The sequence below is a fragment of the Rattus norvegicus genome, chromosome 13 (assembly GCF_036323735.1).
Source record: "Rattus norvegicus strain BN/NHsdMcwi chromosome 13, GRCr8, whole genome shotgun sequence".
Lineage (NCBI taxonomy): Eukaryota > Metazoa > Chordata > Mammalia > Rodentia > Muridae > Rattus > Rattus norvegicus.
Genome location: NC_086031.1, coordinates 22,332,225 through 22,350,616, shown reverse-complemented (window position 1 = coordinate 22,350,616; position 18,392 = coordinate 22,332,225). Strand labels below are relative to the sequence as shown.

At 37.2% G+C, this 18,392-nt stretch overlaps 1 protein-coding gene across 12 annotated transcripts in view; it reads right to left on the bottom strand.

The window, feature by feature from the left end:
• The window catches only part of Relch (RAB11 binding and LisH domain, coiled-coil and HEAT repeat containing), a 95,877-nt gene that overhangs the window by 66,755 nt on the left and 10,730 nt on the right, over window positions 1–18,392 (bottom strand). For 10 of the 12 annotated variants that reach the window (XR_005492251.2, XM_039090853.2, XM_039090854.2 and 7 more), the window contains 4 exon segments: window positions 13,233–13,322; window positions 4,678–4,749; window positions 4,514–4,569; window positions 4,307–4,420 (listed from right to left, as the gene is read on the bottom strand). Coding sequence is in view for 11 of the 12 variants with exons in the window: in XM_039090853.2 (XP_038946781.1) it covers window positions 4,307–4,420; window positions 4,514–4,569; window positions 4,678–4,749; window positions 13,233–13,322 (332 nt within the window). In the remaining variant the exon portion in view is untranslated. 12 annotated transcript variants of the gene reach the window in all.

Sequence of the window (18,392 nt, the reverse complement as noted above, 5' to 3'; positions counted from 1 at the left end):
CATATGAATGCACAAACACATGCGCACACGCACACACACGCACACACACACATGCACACACACGCACGCACACACACGCACACACACACACGCACGCACACACACACACACGCACACGCGCACACACACACACACGCACGCAAATAATTAAAAATAAATAATAACTAAAAAAATCTTTAAGGTAATTTTATCTCGCATTTTGTGTCAAGTATTACTACCCTGGAAAACCAAAGATAATAGTTTTATTAGAGTGTCTAAGTGTTCTGGGCATGATGATGGTGTAATACCTTTAATTCCAGCACAAGGGAGGCAGAGGTACATGGATCTGTGAGTTGGAGGCCAGCCTGTATTGAGTTCCAGGTTGACCAGGGTTACATAGTGAGGCCATGACTCCAAACAGCAAACCAAACCAAACCAAACCCAAAACCAAACAACAAGAAAACCTTAAGTGTATGTTCTAGGTGCCCTTACACTGCACAATTATTATTCTTACAATTTTATGCTTTCTGTTTAATTATGTTAGATAATAAGATGTTGGACTTTTTTTAAGTTTCAAAGATGGACTGAGATGGAGCTCAGTGCTTGTCTACAATGCATGAAGTCCTGAGTTTGATCACTGGGGCAGGAAAAGTTAAGCGCTTAGTTCATCAAACATATTTACAAGTTACAAGTAGACTGATTAGTAGTGTTGTTCTTCCCACATGTATACATTGTTCTCTCTAACGAATTAATAACCAACCAACTTAACCTATTGTTATTGCTATAGCTATTAAATCTAACTTGTATCAATAATAAAAACGCTTATGGTAATTTAAAGAATCCAAACAGCTACCTATAAATCTATTATGTTTTTAAACAATACTTTAATTCAGAATAAATCAACTCCATTAAAACCACAAAAAGAGTATCTTGAATACTCTACAGCAAAGATATTTTAAACAGGCTGTATGAAATAACATAGCAATAAGTCACAGACAGATAGATATTCTTTCTTACTATACTGCCTATCCAAAAATCAAAGTAACTTAGTACTAAGTTATTATCTTATTATAATTTGGCATAGTCATATATTATAAATGTAGCACTTTAATCCTTTAATAGTTTACTTAAATAATAAAATAATTATGCTTAAAAATGAAATATGGAGTTGATATGAGCACTAAAATTGGGGGTTTAGAGAAAACCAGAGGTAAATAAAATGTTCCTAACCACTGCTTATTATTATCAGTTAATTTAGGTTAAAAGGGCCACCTACCAAATGGGTATAATACTCATTACTTCTTAGAACTTTTCTATGAATAATTTAAAAGCCCTCATGATGTTAGCTTATAAGAACTAAATAAATTTTAGATTACACAAATTATAAACAAATATAGCATACATCACTTTATTTCAATCTACCTAACCTGGGCCCAGCCCATCAAGTCTTCAGTCATAGACATTCTAAGTGTGTGGCATCTTTCTGGATGCTCATCTTTGGAGGAAGAAGTACTGAGCATCTTTCAGGAGCTCATTTTCATATAGATACCCTTTTTTGGTGAAGCATGCATATAATTCTTTTGCTAATGTTTTTAAAAATTACATTTATTTCTTATTAAACAGTTTAGAAAATTTTAACAAATCCTTTGTTGACTTTGAACACATTCGCCCAAAGTATTATTTGTGTTTTCACTCAACAGTGGTCTTAATTGTTTTTAATTTTTATTTATATCTTTGTGCTTGGACAAGGGTATCCCATGTGTGTGTGCATGTGTGCCTGCGCTCGCGTGCGTGCTGCGCATGCTTGTGTGCTTGTGCGTATACCCACAGAGGCCAGGGTGTGAGATGGGTTTACAAGTAGATATAAATTTCACAGCGTGGGTCCTCTGGAAGAGTAGGAAATAGCTGCTGAGGTACCCCTCCAGCCTCAAGAATTATTATCATCACGTGTGTTTCCATAATGTGTGTGTTGCTGTGCATGCATGCCATGGTTTAAGTCATAGGACAACACAGAGTCAGTTCTTTCCTTCAATTTTCACTGGGGCTCTGGGGATTAAAACTAGGCTGAGGGGCTGGGCGGCAAGCACCTTTATCTGCTAAGATATCTTACTGGCTTAGAAAAATTATTTTGGTGACAGTACATCTGCAGTCTACCATGATTTTGGTGTCTTATTTAAGAAATCTTATGTAACGATTTACCCTTTTCATTTACCTCTATACACCTTACAGGTTCATAGTAAAATCCATTTTGAATTAGCTTTCAATGCTATGGAATGTGGTTTCAAGCCTACTTGGAAGGCACCACTTGTCAGAAGGCTACGTTTCCTGTATGGGATCAAGTTTGTACTCTGAGAAGTCAGCAGGCCCAGGGCATGTCTACCTCTGGATTACACTGCAATAGGTTCCTTGTCTACGTAACAACACAATATGTTTTGATTGTCTTATTTTTTACGGATGGAAGGAAGGTGATTCAAGTTTTCCTTGTTCTTTACATCAAAGTTGCTTTGGGTACTGTAGTTCCTTTCCACTGCCGTTTTTATTAATGTCAAATCAACTGATGAAAGACCACAGAGCTTCTGTATCCTACTAAGGTATTTCCTTGTCACATATTGAGGGAGTACTGCTGACATCTGATCCTTTCTGCCTCTTCACTGAGCAGGATCAATTATTTGTATTTAAAGTCAGAAGTGGCAAGTCTAGGCTTACAGAGGCCTTGTTCTGTTTGACCCCCTCTGTTGTTTGTTATTCTTTCTCCCTTTCAACCTTCTGTTTCACTTTTCAACACTTCTTACACTTAAAATGTTGTGAAGTTAATGATAAAAACATAATTAACTTAAATTATACCCACAGCAATCATATTGTAAATACTTAATGTCTTTTGTCTAGTACAAGCTCAGTAAAGCGACCATGTGATAGCTAAACATTTATGCATAGCCACATGCTGCATCAAAATCAATGATAGACCTCATATATGAATGACATCACAGTAGGATTATAGTACCTTGCTGAGTCTCCATAAGTATATTTTATAATGACGAATTTCACAGTGGTGAAATCAGTGAATGACTGCTACTATTCTCAGAAAGTGTCATGTTGTTAAGTGATACACAATTAACTACATCACATTTAAGTCTTGACAAACACAATGATAATCGAGGAAGTAAATAAACAGCCATGTCCTTTTATAGAGCTTCCATATCTACAAAAATATCCACAGGAGATTTTATGAAGTTAAGGAATAACTTTCACTTAAAATACTGGCCTCTGGGGGTAAGGATGCAGCTTTAGAGGTAGGGAGTCTGCTTAGTATGTGTCAGTTACAATCTCTAATACCACAAAAGTGAATAAGCAAAGATAAAAATGATAGCCTTCTTTTTTTTTTTTTTTTTTTGGAGCTGGAGACTGAACCCAGGGCCTTGTGCTTGCTAGGCAAGAAGCCCTCTACCACTGAGCCAAATCCCCAACCCCAAATGATTGCCTTCTGCTTTCTTCATAAAAAATGCTCTGGCATTTAATTCTAAAATGTCTACGATTCAAACAGGCAAACACAGGACAGTAAGCTGTTACATTTCCAGAGAGATGATAATAAAATGATCATTTCTTTGTCTTCAACATTTTATCAGAAGAATTGGTTCCTATTCAGAGAACCAGATAAATACATGTATACATGCAATATATATATATTCATTCAAAATATTCTCTAGCCAGGTGGTAATGGCTCACGTCTTTAATCCCAGCACTTGGGAGGCAGAAGCAGGTCTGTCTCTGAGTTCAAGGTTAGCCTGGTCTACAGGACAGTCAGTAATACCCAGAGAAACCCTGCCTTAGAACAAAACAAAAAAAAACCAAACAAACAAATGAAAAACCCAAAAAACAAAACAAAACAAAATTCCCCCCACAAAACCCATTTAAAAAAAAAAATCCAAAAGACAAAACCAATTAACCAACCAACCAAAAAACCTCCAACCATTGCTATTGAGCATCTAAGTCGTATATAGTGCTACTCAAGTTTTTTTTTAATAGTTAAACTCAATTTCTAAGTCTGCATTAATTAATAGGATCAAGTAATCATCTAGTTTTAAAAAACATACTTTTTGAATGAAGGAGCTATACAGTTACAAAAGCTACCTGGAAAGAAAGGTAAGTCTTTATTTAAAAAGGTTACAAAATAGAAAAGGGCTGTGAGCCAATAGAATACTAAACTGAGTAGTACCTGCTTTGATTTTAGAACTACCCACATGGAATCTTACTGCAGGCGTAAGTGTTAAAACATCAAGTTAGAGAAAAAGTAGATTAAAGTAGACATTTCTTAAAACAGTAACTTTACCTGATCATCATTTTCATCTGAAAAGGTTATTGATGTAAGCTTGTAATTATTCTTCAACAAAAACTCATTGACTAGGAAGTTGAGAGCTCTCTTTTCAAGAGGTTTGATTGGCTCCTGAAAGCAAAGTAAAAAACAGATGGGAAAATGTGAGCTTTTGCTCTTTTGACACTTCAGTTGTATGGAAGATAAGTGGTGTTGTCAACCCACCTGAATTTCAGGACTTGATTTGTAATTTTTTCGTTCCTGTAAAGGAACTTCATGTTCTGGTGGGATAAAATAAGATAATGTTTACTACTTCATACTTAAAAATAGTCCAGCTACTTCTACATAGTAAAAGTGGGAAAAGGCTCAAAAAGTTTTATGTACACCACCTGCAGCCTTTGTTAGGTTGGCTCGGAGGGCCTGAATGGTCTCCTTGGCTTTCCGTAGTTCAAACTCCAGGACTGGACAGGGATTTGGATTAAACACACACAGGCATCCAACCAAGAAAAGGGAAACAAAAATAAAAAAATAAAAAGCAAAGATGGGTATGAAAAAACACAATTTGTATTGAAAACAGAAAGCATGCAACCTTTATGAAACTTGTGAACGCATGCAGCAGAGTTGATTTGCAAGCAAACTGGTGATCATTTTCCATAGTTTTAGCAAAATTAGGGGTGTATGTTCTAGCTGTCTGACAAGGAATACAGCTATTAAAATATAATACTTTTATTTAGGTAATTAAACATTTAGTAATCTGGGTGCTTCTGTTTTAGCCAATCTGGGTAAGAAAATGTAATGAAATATTTTTGGTTAACATAATTTTGGAGGAAGGAAGGTAAAAATTATATGAAAATTAACTAGCCTTAAAAAAGTATTTTAAGGTACTTTGAAATGTACTAAGTTGTAATTGTAGAAACATTAGTGGCTAGATGGCTTGTTAGGTTGAGAGTTATTACATTTAAATGTGTAATAAATGCTGTATGCCTATAGGCTTTCCTCCAAGGATGCATGTTTTCTAAAAACAAGAAGAAGGTTAAAGACACACATAAGAAGGCCTAAACGTTTTAGTTCCAATCTCATTAACACCAAAAACCAGAAATGACTTAATCGTAAAGCAAATATTACACACATACCAATCACCTCTAAAATAGCTGTGTGAGGTGAAATTAGGTAGAATTTAAAAAGTCCTAATAGGTCTACAAATAACTTATCTTCTTTTAAGAGGGATTAATAAACTTTAAAGATTTCTCCTACTATCATATAGTCTAATTGTAAGAGAGCACGAATGCTGGAAAAATCTATTAAGTTTTGTGCATTATTTGTCACAAATAGGACTGAACTGCATGCATCTTTATCTAGTTTTCTTAAAATTTATAGATAATGTGCTTAAGAAACAGCAAGTTTAAACTTGAAGAAAAAGTTATTTCTGATAATTAAAATTGGGAAAATTAATTGATCTCTGCCACAAATGGTAAACACATTTGCATAAAATCTAAGGAATTCAATTTTCATCTTAAATGCAACTTTGCCTGAATGATTGGTAGAAAAAAAAAGATGAGATGGCATCATATATAAGAAAGCTTTAAGGATATATGGAAAAATTAGGATTCACTCAGTTTGCATGTGTTCAATAAAAACTTAGGATGTAGTTGAGTCACAGCTATGACGGCCATTTCTTTTGATGCACAGAGTTTAGCTGCAGCAGCAGTGGAAGCACAGCTAAGATGGCACCGAGTCTCTGCGTGCCCTTGGTAGTCAGCAAAGCTCATCTGCAAACACTTCTGTGCAGCAAAGCTAAGACATTCCCCTGAACTGCAATTCCTTCAAACACTTTAAGAGTTTTTGCTGAAGTCAGATTATTTACATAACTGAATACTTTTATGTAGAAATTTGTTCATTTAAAAAAATTGAAAATTCTATGAAATTTTGAAAAAAGCACCTAACTAGACTATGCATAAGGTAAAAGTATACATATTATGCTTTCAATATCACTTAAAATTGTCCAAAATATACTACAGAACAATTGCAGATCAGAAATGCCCTACACCAGAATGACAGGAAAATAAGGGGAAGGGAGGGAAGGGAAGAAACTGGTTAAAACACAAAGTGGGAAATGCTCAAATTAAACTGGTGACCAGGAACAAAACAAAGAGTGATTAGGCACAGAAAGCCAGAAAACCCATGTCAGACGGCAAGAATTTATAATTTTACAAACATCTACATACATATTGCCAAATGTCATTAGAAGGAAGATAGCAATACTTTGAAAAGACAGATTTCCAATAAGAATTCACTCTGCTGCATGTTTCTTAGTATATAACACAGGTTCTAAAAGACAGAGTTTTATGCTTGAAGCTACAGCACATCTCTATAAAAGGTAGACTATAACCAGCAAATACAGATTTGGGAGAACTTATAACATCTTTGATTTTCTGACAATTTCATACATGTATACTTTACACTGCATTGAAGTACAAACTGAATACCCTGTAAAGAGATAAACTTTGTGGAACAAGTTCTGAGAAATTCTTAAAATCGCCATTCTTTCTAAAAGTATATGAAGGTGTGTGTGCATGTGCGCCTGCGAGTGTGTGTGTATAAAATGCTGCAGGAGCCAACAACCACTCTACACACTCTACTTGCTCAACCCAAACTAAGGTGATCTCATGAGCTTAAATGTGATAACTATAAACATACATGCACATTAACAGTGAACCTTACAGTTTTACTGTTCACAATTTTAACACTTAAGTCAGTATAAGCAATGTTAAATTACCCTAGGTCCCAACTCAGTACATGTATTTTATAATGCTTGTTTTCAACTTAATTCATGCTGACAAACCTTTCAGGGAAGGAAAAAAACCCTTGCCCTCATTGTTCTTTCTGTTCAGGTCCCTCTATCACTTGTCTTGAAGTTGATTTCTCTCATCATCACCCTTGGGCCTTTTCTCATGTTACCTAACCCATGACATACTTTCCTGTGGTTTTGATGATCACAATCTTAAAACCCTTTCACCAAATACATTATTTCCTTTTTCCTAGACATGCCCATTTGAATGTTTCCTAAGTTTTGGTTTTGGTTCTAACTGAATTGCATCATTTCCTTCTCATACCTGCTCTCCCTCCATGGGGAGCCACTTAATGGTACATCCACCCACTGAGTTGGTTTGGAAGCCAACTAAGGGAAACTTAGAGATTACTTATCACATACATGTTGTCTTTATCCTGCCACCAATTAATGTCCCTATCATACTGATTCTAATCCCCCAGTAACTAGCAATTCATCTCAACTATCTCTGATCTCTGTAAGTGCTCTAATGTCAAACTTTTGTGACTATATATATATATATATATATATATATATAAATATATATAAAGATCTCAAATATCAAAGACAAATATTCTGCAGAAAACTTCATCTTTCTAACCTACCTACCCACAAGTCTTATTCCTATCAGTTTGTTTGTAAAACCAACTCTGTAAGGGTACATGAGATACATCTTTGGAATCTGAAATCCACAGAAATTTAATGAACATTACCTTTGTTTTTAACTTACATATAACCACCCATTACAATATTTTTCCTATTTCTAATACTACCTTAACTTTATGGAAACAAATTGCAGATAAATTGATTTCACTAATGTTCTATCTAACCCTGTTGGAATACCAATCCAACTTCAAATAATATCTAAATGTAAAGTTCATATATTAAGTTTAGTATAAGAAAATAAAATCAAAGGTTCTTCTAATAGAAAAGAACATATATATTTTTGTTTGTTTGTTTAAACTAGGGAGATACACAAAATAAGAGAAATTGGGTTCTCAGAAAAAAATTCCTGGCCAAGAATATGCTTTTAATCTCAGCATTTGGGAGGCAGAGGCAGATTTGGATCTCTACAAGTTTAGCCAGTCTGGTCTACATAGTGAGACAGCCAAGGGTATCGTAGTGAGACCCTGTCTCAAAAAAAAAAAAAAAAAAATTCTGGCCATGTATATTTGTGTGTGTGTGTGTGTGTGTGTGTGTGTGTGTGTGTGTGTGTGTGCGTGCGCGCGCGCATCTGCGCCAGCGCTCAGAAAGCTGGGGCGGGGAGGGGATAAAGTCAACCTAGTTCACATAGATTTGTCTCAATAAAACAAGCAAAACCGAGGGGATACTGAGGCAATGGGATACAGATAGTGCCTTGGCCATTAACGAGGGAACAACAGACCATGGATGATACTGAGCATTTGTTATTCAGGGTATAGGACTGATGACTTCACAGGCAAGATCTGAGAGTCATTTTAGAAGAGAACAGCATACCACTTGGAATATAGACTGAGTAGTCAATAAATATGTGCTGAATCCATCAACAATGACTCCTTTCTCTAGTATTCAGGAGGATCTTTCCCTGAAAATTAGCAAGCAAGCAGCTTTGTATTTCTTAGGAATTCATTAGTGTGTGAACATAGAAATTTTACTCTAGTAGGCAGAAATACAAGAACAAATCCAGCAACTCTGATGTTAAAAGATGGATTTTGTGAAGCAGGTTCTCCTGTGTGAATAACTGTGTACACAAGCTTGTGTGTGACGGTACAAAGGCACTTGTTGCCATGTTGTTTCTAGGGTGTGATCCATCCTGTTCTCTTGACAGTCTCTTATTGGCTCGGAACTCTCCAACTAGGCTAGGTGGGCCGGCCAGAGAGTCCCAGAGACTCTTCCTCAGCACTGTGATTATAGGTACACGGCATTATGCATACCTGTTTTACTTGATTTTATATTTTTTAATGGGTACTGAGAATGAAGCTTTTGGGTCCTTCTGGTTGCAAGGTAAGCACATTACGGGCTGAGTTATCTCCTAGCCACAGTTCTAAAGTGATTGAAACCCTTGTCATCAATTCCAAAGCAATCTTGCAACAAGGAACAAATTCCTTGATGGCAAAACTACTTCACACTTCTATGTTCAAAATGCATAAAATAAGCTAAATAACAGTAATTCAAATATCATGAATCTATCTTATCTTTAAAAAAGCTTTAGTCATTTATTAACGAAATCAGAATTCAGCTCATTTGTTTTGACATGTTAGTATCAATTTTACGTATATAGTTCAATCTGTGAATAACTGTGTACACAAGCTTGTATATGAAGGTACAAAGACACTTGTGTGCATATAAAGGGCCGAGGAAAACCTCCATTGTTGTATAGTTCAATTTAAAATGCATAGTTCAATGAAAAAATGCCAACAATAAAAGCTTCAGTCTTTTACCTCTTTGAAAATAATGTGACAAGTTAAAATAATTTTATTTGGGAAAAATGAAATTCTGATATCCTTAAAAACATACTTTTCAGAGGTATAGCTTATACTAAAGACATTGTAGGCTTTGGAAATAAACCTTTTTTGTGTTCTGTTACTGGCAAATCTTTGAAGTATCATTTTACTAGTTTCTAAAATATAGACCTCCTTACTTATTCCATAGGACTGCTAACAGTATTAAATAAGATATTTTCTATCAATACTGAGCAGAATGCCTAACATTTAGAGTCTTCCCCTAAGCTTCAGGATAGGGCTCAGTAGGAAAGCACATGAATGAGTCTTAAATCCATCCATCTATTATTCATCCATCCATCCAATCTCTGGGGATGGGTGGGGTATCAAGAAAGAAAAAAAAAAAGAAAAAACCCCACAACTCTACAGGCCTAGAAAATAACCAGATTTTTATTTTAACAGAAAGGTAATAAGAAAACATCTGTCCTATAACTATCAACAGCTGTTCAAATGTGATATTTGTCTATAATGCAGTACCTGGGAGGTAGGGGTGGGAAGATCAGGTGTTCAAAGCCAACCTCAGCTACATAGTCCAAGATCAGACTGGGCTACCTGAGACCCCCCAACCCCACCCCACCCCACCCCACCCCTGCCTCAAACATCAATAGCTACTTAAAGGTTAGAAAAGATCCACATTGATAGGACAATTGATTCTGGATCTGTGTTATCTATATTATTGAGGGTTCTATATGATCGAATGACAGATGGCAGGATAATCATCTTTCCTGAATCATGGTCTTTTGATTCACTTTTAAATTACTACAAATGATTGGGAAAAAAAGTCAACATCTTTGGAGAATGTGATTAATTTCTTAAAGCCTCACATATACACGTTTGATTCTACACAAGACCGAAACTGTTGTCTAGAACATGCTCTTTCTCTAAGGAAGATGAAGACATTCATTAGCATATTAGCACAGTACAGATCTTAATACAATAATTAAAAAAACGGCTATCTCCCCAAAGTTAGAGGTAGAATATATTATTTAGATTAAAAATACAAGATCAAAATTGTCACATTCAAAACATTGTTGTTTTTTCTAATATTTATGTATAGGTGTTTTGCCTGCACCAATGTCTGGGTGTCCTGTGCATTGCTGGTGCCTGTAGAAGCCGGAAAAGGGTGCTGGAGCTGTTGGGATGGGAGTGAGGGACTGGATTGCTGGGAGCTGCAAAGTCATACTAGGAACGGAACCTGGGTCCTCTGCAAGCCCAATCAGTGCTCTAAACTGCTGAGCTAACCCTTCAGTCCCACATTCTATTTTCTTGTACCAAGTGTGGAGGATGAGGTTCACTCCTCCATCAGGAAGCAGGAAGAGGGGAGATTAAAAACCTTCTCACTCCTGTTCTGACACAAAGAAAGATGGAATGGCCCAAAGCTTGTTTCTTAACAATGTTTTCTGCTAATTAAAAATAAAAAATACCTAAATAACAAGAAACTCTGGGATCTAATTTCAAATGGAAATTAAAGAACATAATTATGTAGCCAACTTGTTGGTAAGAGTTATTGTTTAACATGTAACTATATAGCTTGGGGCCATAGCCCTGTATCTGATCAGTCCAGCAACATAAGTAGTGGTGGGATACAACTTGAGAGGAGGAAGCAAGGAAGGTCAGAATTTAAGGTTACATATTGAGTTCCAAGCTAGCCTATGATGCATGAGAATCAACCCATCTCAATTCTCCTGAAATCCATATATTTACTATATAACATAAACCATTTACTCTGTAATTATATAACAATGCTACTGTATAAATGATACAGCAAGATAACCCAACCCTGAGTTATCCAATTAAACTACCATTTGATCTGCTAAATTAGACATTTGAGATGTGATCTATGAGGGTTTTTTTTTTTTTCTTTTTCTATTCTCTTTCTTTAGTTAGGGTCTCACTGTACAACCCAGACTAGTCTTAGATCTAGGGCAAATCTTTTGCCTCAGCTTCCAAGTGCTAGAGTATAGCTATTATACATTAGTACAGCTGATTTGATTTGCCATTTTGATGATTATTGCTGAATTATGCTCAGAACAAAGTAGCCATAAAGAAGAGGTCACACTAAATTCTTCCCATGACCTTTTCATTAAATTAGCATCACTATTATTTATACTATTGAGTCCTCTTAGTTTTGGTTGAACTTTCTCCTTCCCCTTTACTCATGTAATATTGTGATTTTTAAATATCAAGTTTCTAACCGTGGGCAAGAAATGGACATCACATATTGCAATGGAATTTTTAATTAATAATTTAATTAAAATTTAATAATTTAAATTTCAAATCCAATCCTTCAGATCAAGAGGTAGCATACAGTCTAAATAATTGTGGGCTCTGTTGCGAGGCTATTTGGATTTGAATCCTACCGAAGTCTAGTACAATCTCTCCCAGGGCCTTAGTTTCTTGTGGGTAGGTGGTGTACCTCAATGAGACAATAAGCATTCAGTGTTTAGATTGGAGCAAGCAAGGACCTTACAAGAATTATTTACTTGTTCCATTATTTATTTATTTTTATTTCACGTGCATTGGTGTTTTACTTCCGTGTGTCTGTGTGATAGAATCATATTCCCCTGAACTGTAGTTACAGTTATGAGTCACCATGTGGGTTCTGGAAATTGAACCTGGATCCTATGGAAGAGCAGTCAGTACTCTTAAGCACTGAGCCATCTCTCCAGCCCCAGGAATTAATTATTTTTATAATGACTACAATAGCTCAGTAGTGTGTAGGTTTTAACAAACTTGTCCCAGTTAAGTGTAAGAAAGTCTGCTAGTAATCGATGTAGACATGCCCTCACAGTTCTGTCTATCCTGTTTGGCCCTACTGGTTCAGGAATGCCTGCAATTCCATTGAAGCATAAATCCTGCTTTCAATGTCTCACTCTTGGCCAGTCTTACAAAAACAATTCCTACAACACTAAGTAGAATAACTTCAATGATAGGAAGCCATAACCCTGAAGAACCAGTTATTTGCACTCAAAGAGCCATAGTTCCCACACTGGCAAATTCTGGGGGAACAATTCTGAAGACATTTTCACTGGAGTCAAATGGTACTGACAGAGTACAGATCTAGTGATGATATGTATCTGGAAGGAGTGGTGAGGAAGTGGGTGGGGATGGGAATGGAGGAAACTGGACTGAACAAGCACTTAGAAATATATTATCCTATTAGGATGGGCAGGGTCCTGGAAGACCCTGTTGAACCAGATACCACAGGAAAATCAAGAATTTCTGGAAACAACTGTGAGAGTTATAGCATGTTCACAGATCAGAGATATTTCAACCAGCTTTAAAATCCAAAGTTGTACTGATAGACACATGTGAATGTTGGCCCTGGCTGGGGTTATCAAGAGAATGAGGCTAAGGTACAGTTAGTTCTGTCTTTGAACTATGCAACTCATAACATAAAACTCTTTTTACAGCAGTTGCTAATAGCTTGCCACAAATTGTTGGTTTATACTAAAACTGCTAATGCCACCAAAACAGAAAGCTGGGGTATCTCCAATGTAATTAATTAGTTGTCACAACTTTGTTTAATAATTAGGTATTCTGACATTAGTAGAGTAGGAGGAAGGTAATTCTTCAGCTCACTTTATTATTTCTGGAAGGTGAAAGAATCCAAATCTATCTTCCTAGTCTTACTTACCCGCCACTCTTTCATCTGTTTCCCTGTTACCATCATCTGAATATCTTGCAAAGTCTAATGAATCAAGAGTACTAATGCTCCCAGCTCGATCTATAAAAGAGAAAAGTAACAGAACAGTTTTTTACTTAGTCGCAAAATAGGAGATTTTAATTCAAATACCCATAAATATTTTCATTTAACAAAACTATGACTCTAAGTTCTAGAAGTTCTATTAAACAAAAAAAGGTAAAAGTGCTCAAAAAAATTAAAAAAATTTTAAAAATGCTCAAACCAGTTCAACTACTTTAGGTAATTATGTTTACCTATCCAAATATATGTCCTACTTATGAACCAAGCACACATAGAGCATATTATAAGTAGTACAACTAGCCAGAACCAGTTAACCAACCAAACATTCCAACCACACAATAGCCACCTCCCCCAAATAGTTATCTGAACGCCCACCTCAAAGACTTTGTACATTTAGTCTGGACTAGATAATTGTTGACTGAAAACATAAAACACTGGAAAAACCAGACCAAAATCCAGTCTTAACAATCTATCATAAACACTGTTTATCATATAGACCAAAGTGACTTCATAAACTAGAACACCAAAGAATCATCCAGTCCTTGGAGGAAATATCAGCAAACAGGATAAATTTCAAGAAAGCTATATGTGACAATCAGGACACAAAAGATTTTAAAACAGCTGATAAAACTATGGTCAGTGAGTGATGCCAAAATGTACATGCTGACAGGAGCCTGATATAGCTGCCTCCTGAGAGGTAGAGCCTGACAAATACAGAGGCAGACGCTTGCAGCCAACCATTGAACTGAGAAGAGGTCCCCAATGGAGAAGTTAGAGAAAGGACTAAAGGAGCTGAAGGGACTTGCAACCCCCTAATAACAACAATACCAGAGCTCCCAGGGACTATACCACCATCCCAAGAGTACACAGGGATGGATCTATGGCTCCAGTCCCATATGTAGTAGAGGATGGCCCTATCGGGCATCAATGGGAGAAGAAGCCCTTGGTCCTGCCATGGTTGGATGCCCCAGTGTAGGGGAATGTCGGGGCGGGGAGGTGGGAGGGAGTGGGTGAGGGAGCACCCTCATAGAAGGAGGGGGAGAGGGGATGGGTCAGGGGGTTTCTGGAGGGGAAACCGGAAAAGGGAATAACATTTAAAATGTAAATAAAAAATTATCCAATAAAAGAAGAGAAAAGATATGGTCAGGGAATGAAAGTGTGTGGTTTTAATGAGGTGTTCACTATAAGTCTTGGGCATTTGAAGACTTGGTCCCCAGTTATTGGCATTTGGGGAGACTTAGAAGATGTCAGCTTGCTGGAACCGGTGTGTCGTTGGACACAGGGCTGGTCTTTCTCTCTGCCTCCTGTTGGTTGTGTAAGATGTGAGGTCTCAGCTGTTCTTCAACCATGTCTGCCTGCCTGCTGTCACTCTGCTATCCTCAATGGTGATGGACACTTATCTATTTGAAACCGTAAGCCCAAAAAACCCTTCTTTCTACAAGTTGTCTTGGTCATGTTTTAATACAACAACAACAACAGGATAAGAAATCCTAGCAGAAAAAACCAGAATATAAAAAAATACCAAAGGAAATTCTAAAAATATCAGTAGACCTGGAAAACAAATGCTTCATACCAAAATTTCAATGCAGAATATAACAGAATAAACGCAACAGAGTAAAAGTAATACAGGGGTGCTGAGATGGGCTCAGTGTATAAAGCACTTGCTGTCAAGTCTAATGACACGTGGTCAGTCCTTGGGCTCGATAGTGAAGAAGGAATCAACCTCTTTAAGTGACTCCTGGGCACAGGTACACAGACATACACAAACGAGGATTTTAAAAAGATTAAAGATAGCATTCAACATGAAGAATAAAGAAAACAGAGTAAAACAGAAAGTACAGAATTTTTTCCATGGAACAAAAAAAAATGTTTAAGGTATATAGAAGTGGAAGCAATGGCAGATAAACAAAAGGTAAGGCAGATACAGATTTAAAACAGAGGACACCAAAGAGTACAGAAATGTAGGAATATCATAATCAAATCGCTGCAAACCAAAAGAATAGAAAATATTAAAAGTCGGCAGAGAAAAACTTTGGTAGCAAAGGATTATAAACACCTGAGAAGCATATTTAACCTAGTGTTTAAAAAAGCTGATGTTTGCACGAAGACCTAGATCACTCATGAATTAAAAAGACAACAGAACTGTGTGGGGAGTCTTCCACTGCCAGCTGCTTTTCTCCCATGCTGGGTCTCATGTTCACTAGACACCACTTCAAAATAGTTTGCCAGTAGAATAAAATTTAGAGATGGTCCAAGTTTGTCATCTTACAGATTAGAAATGAAGATTATGTATTTATTAAATCAACTTGCTAACCTTGGCCGGAGTTAAACAAAAATTTAGTAAGACTTGCTCCTTGCTGTAAATCAGTCAATAAACAATGAGAATTAAGTCACATATGTAGATAACAAATCAATTACTTTATTAAATCTATGCACAAGCTAAGAGTAGACTTTCTATCTTCTAATTTTCAGCCTGGTCACCAGATTCTATAAGTTGAATTTTAAGGTCAAAATATTTAAACTTAGAAACTTATAGGCTGAAATAATCAACAAACCATTTATGTAAGTTAAAATTTTGATAACACTAAGTGATTTTTTTTTTTAACCTTATGCCAGGTTGTTAGGCGGTAAGGATGAGTATAATCTATGAATTATTTATTAGCATTCTTTCTGACCAGTTATTATGTGGCAGATACTTTATAGACAACTTAGTTAACTTTCAAAAACAACTCCATGCAGAAGAGTTACTACTATCAGCATTTTATAGAAAGAAACAGACCTGCAACTCAAGAGTGGGATTTCAGGAAAAAGAACACATGTAGGGACTTCCTTTCAAGAGCATGGGAAAGAGACAGAGTTGGGGTCAATCTGAGGCCAGTGGGAAAAATCCACCACAAACCTCCGAGCACGAAAAGACCCTTCCCTTCCAGGAGGAGTAGAGCTAATTTAGTTCCTGGAACAGCAGCAAGCCAAACTGTTGAACAAAGTCACCTGTAACCCCCCCCCCCCCACCAAACCCCTCGAAAGGTCCACTGACCACGAATCAGTTTGGAGGTCACTTCGGCCCATCAATAGTACCCTGCCTAGTTACCATTGCTCAAATTCTGCCCTTATTGTTAGAAATCTGCCTCTATCAAAGGTATATAACTCCCTAGTAGAGTCTGCTCAGGGTCATCTCTCTCCGAAGGGAGTTGACCACAATCGAGAGTTGGATCAATAAAGCTCCTCTAGCTTTTGCATTGATCAGTGCCTCCGTGAGTCTCATTCAGGGGTCCTAGACACATGAATATGTGAATGTGTCAGGAAAAGTTATCAAGAACCAGTTTAGGAATATATTAGGTACTGAAGAAACGTGAGTAAGATTAATTACTTACAAAACATGTCTGTGAGGCAGAAAGAAGAATACTTAAAGGAAAGACTTTACTGCTACCTATAATGTATTTTAAAGTGAAATTTTATCATATAGTTGACAAAACTGGGAGCAAATTCTAAAGTGGGTCACTTTTCTTTCCTGTAATACCAACTTTTGCTAATTATAAAGAGGGTTGGAAAGAACTGTTTTGGACATGAGGAAGTAACTCTGAATAGTTAAATAACTAGCCAGCCACTTCAGCTTCATATTTATGGCTTTTCAGGAGGCTGGGCCAGGAATTTAAGGTATGCTTTTTCCACAGAAAGAGTTCAAAGGCTATCTGGCAACCCAGAAAATCCTGTTTTAAGTGGGGGAAAAAGGAAGGAAGGAAGAAAGGAAGGGAGGGAGGGAGGGAGGGAGGAAGGGGAGGGAGGGAAGGAAAGCTGAATAATACAAAGTTTTGTAGCAGAAAGCTTGTGTAGAATGTGTGGCATCCTAGGTTAATTTTGAACACTGGGAGTAGAGGAGAGGGAGAAGAGTTAAACATAGAATTCATTAAGAATTATTCTTTGGTTTAAATAAGCCATTAGAATTAACTTATAAATGCAGACACCAACATGACCATTAACTTTATAATAAACAAGCTAAAAGTAGAATTATCTTCCAATCTGTACCCAAACATATTTAAAGTGAAATTTAAAAAAAAAATCAAGAAAGAAACACACATAGGACAGAGACTAATACCTAGACTAAATAAAGAACTCTTAAAAACTAAAGACCAGGAGAGAGCTGGACCCTCAGAAGTGCAGACACTCCTGAGAACTCAGAGACTACTCTCTGCCCAGATTCTCAACACAAGAGGAAATGGCCTCGTGCCATTTGTTCCCCTGGGCACAGGGACCTAGGAGCAGTCAAGGGCAGAACCTTTCAGGTTTCTGCCAGCTCTGAGAGCCTAAAGCCAGTCACCAGGAGCGCCTACACACCTGAGAGCAGAGCTCTCTGTTCCCAGATCCAGCTGAAAGAAAACAGGTCTACAGGAGTGCACAGGCCTATAGGAGGGTCAAACCACTGTCAGAGACAGCAAGACAAGCTAACACCAGAGACAACCTGATGGCAAGAGGAAAGTACAGAAACCTAAGCAACAGAAACCAAGACTACTTGGCATCATCAGAGCCCAGTTCTCACACCAAAGCAAATACTGGATATCTGAACACACCGGGAAAGCAAGATTTAGATTAAAATCACATTTTATGATGATGATGATGGAGGACTTTAAGAAGGACATAAATAACTCCCTTAAAAAAATACAGTGTTGGGCCCTACCTTGGTGTTTCCCTCCCCCCTCGCTGAGCCTTTTAGCTTGCTATAGCAAGAAATTGTTTACACCCTTGGCAGCTGCTCTTAGCCCCTGATTTGGGGCTGGGATTTTCCATGGCATCCTTCCTCCCCACCGAGACTTCCTGTTTGTTGTTGTTTAAGAAGTTGTTTATGCCCCTGATTGGGCTGGAACTTTCACCACACAGACTTTTCTTGTTTTCCTGGTTGGGGATTTTCACCTGCCTTGTTGTTTTCCACGGCTTTTGCCTCTGGTATATAAGGAGATCTCAGTAAAGCCTTGGTGGCACTCGCTGAAAACAGGTGACCAGTGTACGTGTTTTCTTTCAATCCCGAAGACCTATGCCCGATATTCACACACTGGCGGTGCAGGCGCCGACAATACAGGACAACACAATTAACCA